The sequence below is a fragment of the Myotis davidii genome, unplaced genomic scaffold (genome assembly GCF_000327345.1).
Source record: "Myotis davidii unplaced genomic scaffold, ASM32734v1 scaffold24, whole genome shotgun sequence".
Taxonomy (NCBI): domain Eukaryota; kingdom Metazoa; phylum Chordata; class Mammalia; order Chiroptera; family Vespertilionidae; genus Myotis; species Myotis davidii.
In genome coordinates, this window is record NW_006298312.1 from 5,256,640 (window position 1) to 5,262,084 (window position 5,445).

The window sequence follows — 5,445 nt, forward strand, 5'->3', positions numbered from 1 at the left end:
ATAAAAAAGAAGAAACTTCTACCATTTGCAACAGCATGGATGGACTTGGAGAGCATTATTCTAAGTGAAATAAGCCAGTCAGAGAAAGATAAATATCACATGATCTCACTCATATGTGGGATATAATGAACAACATAAACTGATGAACAACAATAGATCCAGAGACAAAGAAACACTGAACCAGACCGTCCAACCACAGAGGGAAGGCGGGAAAGGGTAGGGGTGAGAAGGGGGGGGGGGCGGTAAGAGATCAACCAAAGGACTTGTATGCGTGCATAATAGCATGACCAATGGACAAGGACACTGGGGCAGTGGGGGCTTGTCCTGGGAGTGGCCAGGGAGTGGTCAATTGGGGGAAAAGGAGACATATGTAATACTTTAAACAATAAAAAGAAACCCTGTGAATAAGATTTGCAAAGAGTGTAAAAGCACATATACACATACATACATATAAACTTACACACACACACACACACACTGGACTTTAATCAAAACTTACCTTTACCTTTACAAGGTCACAAAATTCATTTGTAATGTACCAAGTACATTTATTATGATTAGAGGTTATAAAGTTATACTTTAAAATCTATAAAATGAATCCACATCATAGTTTTTTGATAACAGAAAAATAACATTCATCACTAAGCACATAACTGGAACATAAAAGATTCTCAATATATATCTGTTAAATTAAAGAAAAAATGGATGATGAAATATAAGGAATAATAGTTGCTAAATTATGTATGTGACTAAGGATTTTTTTTTCCTCTTAAAATTAAGTTGTTCCAAAATTAATAGATAACTGAAAGAATGTTCTGGTACATATCAGCAAGAATAATTTTAGTACTTCATTATGTTCTTATCCAAAAATCAAATATCAGTTACATTCTTGTATCCATGAAAATATGTATTAGCTCAATATTCCTGCTAATGTAGTTTCTATTTAAAAAACTCAATTAATTCTAAAACATTCTATCCTAGATTCACCAGGAAGACTGCACTAACATCAACAGTAAAGAGAATTAGTCTGTTCTGAGTTATTAAGAGTATTAACCCCAGTCATTCTAGACCAGTGGTTCTCAACCTATGGGTCAAGACCTCTTTGGGGGTCGAACGACCCTTTCACAGGGGTCGCCTAAATACATCCTGCATATCAGGTCTTTACATTACGATTCATAACAGTAGCAAAATTACAGTTATGAAGTAGCAACGAAAATAATTTTATGGTTTAATACAGTTCCTCATGAAGTAGCAACATGAGGAACTGTATTAAAGGGTTGCGGCATTAGGAAGGTTGAGAACCACTGTTTTAGACTATGTATCTAGCTTTCAATCAAGAAACTTATATGATGAATATAAAAGCAAGCTACAGACACTATTAAAATTAGGTTCAAAGACACCAGTACTGTCAGAGCCCACATGAAACAGAAACAGCAACAGAATCAGATTACTTAGAAACTCAAGGACAAAAAATGAAAAAAACGTAACTAATTATACCTCAAGGTATAATTTAGAAGAAAATTTATAGTTTTATATTATTTTATCATTGCATAAGATTATAAATTAATAAAGTTTCCTAAGAAACTTAAGAAATGCATGGAGAATTTTTTTCTACTTTGAAACAGATTGAAAAATTGAGAATTTTTATGGATGGATTCAAATAAGCAACACTGATATAACTATGTAGTATTTAAAAACCTATCATTTAAAATCCCACTTTGTATTACATATACAAGAAAAACACTACATGAAATAAACATTTCAATGTTTAAAAGAAAAAACCCCCAGCAAAATGCAAACCTAAAAAATACTCATATAATAGTATTAGGAAAAAAACCCAAAAAACAACAAGTGGATAGGATTGGAAAACTATTGTAAACACAATAAGAGTACAGAACCATTTTAACACATTAAGAGATAATTTTACTACATATAAAATTGATACTCTTAACTGCTCAAAAACAAAATTCTGTCATCAGGAAAAAAGGGAAAAACTACTGAAAACATATCACAAATGTATTTCATGACATCAGAAAAGATAAAATACCCTCCACCTCCCAAAAATAGGACAAAGAACAAGAAATGGGTCACTAAAGAAAATAAAAATGTGAAGAAAGTAATTTTTAACTCTGACCTCACTAGAAATAATAGGAATTGATGCAAGCTATCACTTTTTACTTTTGTATTGGCAAAGATTAAAATAACTAGTGAAGATACAGGCACTCTATAAAACAGTAGTTAAGAGCATATAACCTTTTTGGTGCATAATTTGTCAATATAAATCAAAAGCCTCAACACATGTGTACATTTGACCTATCAATTTCTACTTCTAGAATTCAAATTTAGGAAATTATCAGAGAAATGTAAAAAGATATATATAAAAGGATACTTACTGAAGCTCTAACATTAGTGGGAAACCAGGGAAAAAATAAAATTTATTCTGATAAAAACTGGGTAATTAAGTACTTGAATGGTCATTCCATGAAACCATGAAGGATAATGATGTGAATGTATTGACTAATTGGCCATGACATGTTGATAAGTTTCAAACAACTCATAAAACAGAATGCCTAATTTGATATTTTTTACATATACAAGTATGTATACACTCAATATGTGTATACTTATGCAGAGAATATAACCATCCATCCATATGGTACATGGGGCTTCCTTAGCCTTCCTGCTACAGTGAAAGACTTAGGTGGCATTCTAAGGATGGCAGAGGAAGAATATAAGATGCTAAGTCTTTGACAGCACTGTGGAGCCACTGAATTAGCTCACCCTGGACCTGCCATGAAATTGCTTGTTTATACAATAGCTTCCATGCAAATTGAGTCAATTGAAATAAAAAGTTTTATAACTTGTTGCCAAAGCATATAATTGAAACAATAATCTGCTCTAAAATTTAAATAGATTTTAGCTTAATTACTTACCTTAAATGGGTATCTGCCAATCTCAGCCTCCAGCTCTTCTGGAGTAAAAATCTTGCCTATGAATCTTTTGGCATCATATATTGTGTTTTGAGGATTTGAATCTGCCAGCTCTAAGCTTTCATATCCCACATAAACATCATGGTCAGTGAAAGACACCATACTGGGTATGCTGATATGGCCATTTTCATCTGGAATGACCTTTACTTTTCCTGTGCCAGGAAAAAACACCCCAACAGAGCAGTAGGTGGTACCAAGATCAATGCCAATTACTTTAGGAGTAGGCAATGGTAAATACTGTTGTGACAAATAGCCAGCCAACAGGAGAGTCAAGACAGCTGATCCTGAAATACAAGCAGATTAAAATATATGTCTTATCAAACTGGTACAATAAGCTAAATTACTATAGTAAAGTCCCTTTAATATCTCTCTTTGAAACAAGACTAAAAAATACACTCTCAAAATATTTTCTTTTATAATACTAATAGTAACACTTTTCTCAAACATCAAGTTTTTCACACTGTAAACTGACAGCACTTAAAAGGAGGTAACAAGAAAAACAAAAAAACTTATTCGTCTATTTCACATGGGTGGATAAAGGAATAAAAAGTAAAAACATTTCAATAACAATTGTGCTGACATTGACAGGAAAACTCATTCTTCTGGAGCAAATTAAATATAATCCAATTTCTTGGTCAATTGATACTTGATTTTATAGCTTTATCATTAGCTTTAGTTATCATTATTAAAAAGAAACTCCATTATTAAAATTTCTACAGCAAAACCTCGCTTATTATAAGGCTAAAATGATTTATCCCTGTACTAATTGGTTTGGCTCAGTGGATAGCGTCCGTCTGCGGAATAAGGGGTCCCGGGTTCGATTCCGGTCAAGGGCATGTACCTTGGTTGCAGGCACATCCCAGTAGGGGGTGTGCAGGAGGCAGCTGATCGATGTTTCTCTCTCATGGATGTTTCTAACTCTCTATCCCTCTCCCTTCCTCTCTGTAAAAATCAATAAAATATCTTTTAAAAAATTATTTATCCCTTTATCTCCTTTTTTATTTAAACAACATAAAATCGATATATTGGAGAAAACGGTTTTGAAAGCTGCTTAGAGATTAAACTGTCAATTCATAACAGAACATAGTGAACTTTCTCTGTGTTGAAATATCAACTAAGGACACACTTCTATCAGAAGTAGCATTTAGAGAAGCATCAAAGTGTGTCCTGTAAACCTGATGGCAACAGAAGCGGAAGCTCCTTGCGGGCAGGTTTTGCTCTCGGTTGTATCTCCTACCCCAAGAACGGTTCCTAGCAAACAGCAGGTGTTCCGTCATCACTAACTGATGAGAAAAACAAGTATGGACAAATGCCCGATGAAGGAAGGTGTCACTTCGGATATTACAATTGCGTTATTTGGCTTCAGGAAGCTATGCTCACCTCCTGTGTCGTCATGTTACATAGGACCTAAAACCTCAATCTGTAGAGTCTGTTTTTACTAATTGTTAGCTCATCCTCACGAACACATAATTCAACCAAGTGAAACCAAGTGCCCAGCCCACTTTCCTCTCGCTCCTACGTGCAGAATTTCAGAAGCACTTCATCCCCGTTTGTCCGAGGAGGGGAATTCTAACCAGGACTGGCAGAACGAGCACAGCGCGGCACATCGCAGAGGCCTGGCTCTCCAACCCCAGCCCCGCTGGGGCCCACGGCCCGGCGCAGCGGGCTCCTCCCACAAAGGGAAGCTGGAGATGCATGTCCGAAGGCCCCAAGTCAACGTACGATTCGAAATCGACGTTGTTTTGGAAACAACTGCTCCCAGGCCTGATGTCCCTGGGATGGACGCAGAAGGATGCCGCCCGCCCTACGTGGTGGGCCTACCGGGTCGGGGCCATCCTAGAGGCGACTCCTAAGCGGCTCTCTGAGCAGCCCCAACCCGCCTCTAAATCACATTTTCGGCGCCTTTCCTGCTGCGCAACCTGGATCTAGAGGGTGTGGCCATCACCCCCACCCATCTGGCTTCCCACAAACGCTCTAGTCAGTGCCCACACCAGCGACAGGGACCCCGCAGCACTGACCTAAGATCGTCATCTCTCCGGCCATCACAGTCCCGCCGAAGAGGTTTGGGATGACTGTACCAGACGGGAGGCGCCGCCCCCACGCCGCCGGGCGGCCCGCTGACCCCTGGGAAATGTAGTTCTCTTGTTCTGACGCGGCCAGGGAAGCTACGTGTCGGACCAGAGAAAGGACTTTCTTTACCATGAGGTCGCGAGGCTGAGAACCTCCATTCAACTGCTGCCAGGGACAACAGAGCCGCCTTCCCACGCAAGGACTGCCGAGCCAATTGGGCTGAGGAGGAGGAGAGTCAAGTAGAGGGGCTGGGCTTTACTCATCCAACCGGAAGCGCCTCGGGCCACCGGAGGTATGAAGTCTCTCTAGCACCGCCCTGCCGCTTTGCTTTCTGGGTAGTGTAGTTTGAGCCTCCCCCAGTTCGCCAGAGAGACAGAGTGGAATG

General features: G+C 38.7%; 1 protein-coding gene across 1 annotated transcript in view; it reads right to left on the bottom strand.

The window, feature by feature from the left end:
- HSPA13 (heat shock protein family A (Hsp70) member 13) overlaps positions 1 to 5,260 on the bottom strand; it is a 13,339-nt gene extending 8,079 nt beyond the window's left edge. Inside the window, exons 1-2 of the mRNA XM_006773939.2 lie at positions 5,009 to 5,260; positions 2,934 to 3,274 (exon numbers count right to left, since the gene is read on the bottom strand). Of these exons, the coding sequence (XP_006774002.1) occupies positions 2,934 to 3,274; positions 5,009 to 5,192 (525 nt within the window). The 5' untranslated portion in view covers positions 5,193 to 5,260. The remainder of the gene's footprint in view (positions 1 to 2,933; positions 3,275 to 5,008) is intronic.
- Between the last annotated feature and the right edge of the window lie 185 nt (positions 5,261 to 5,445).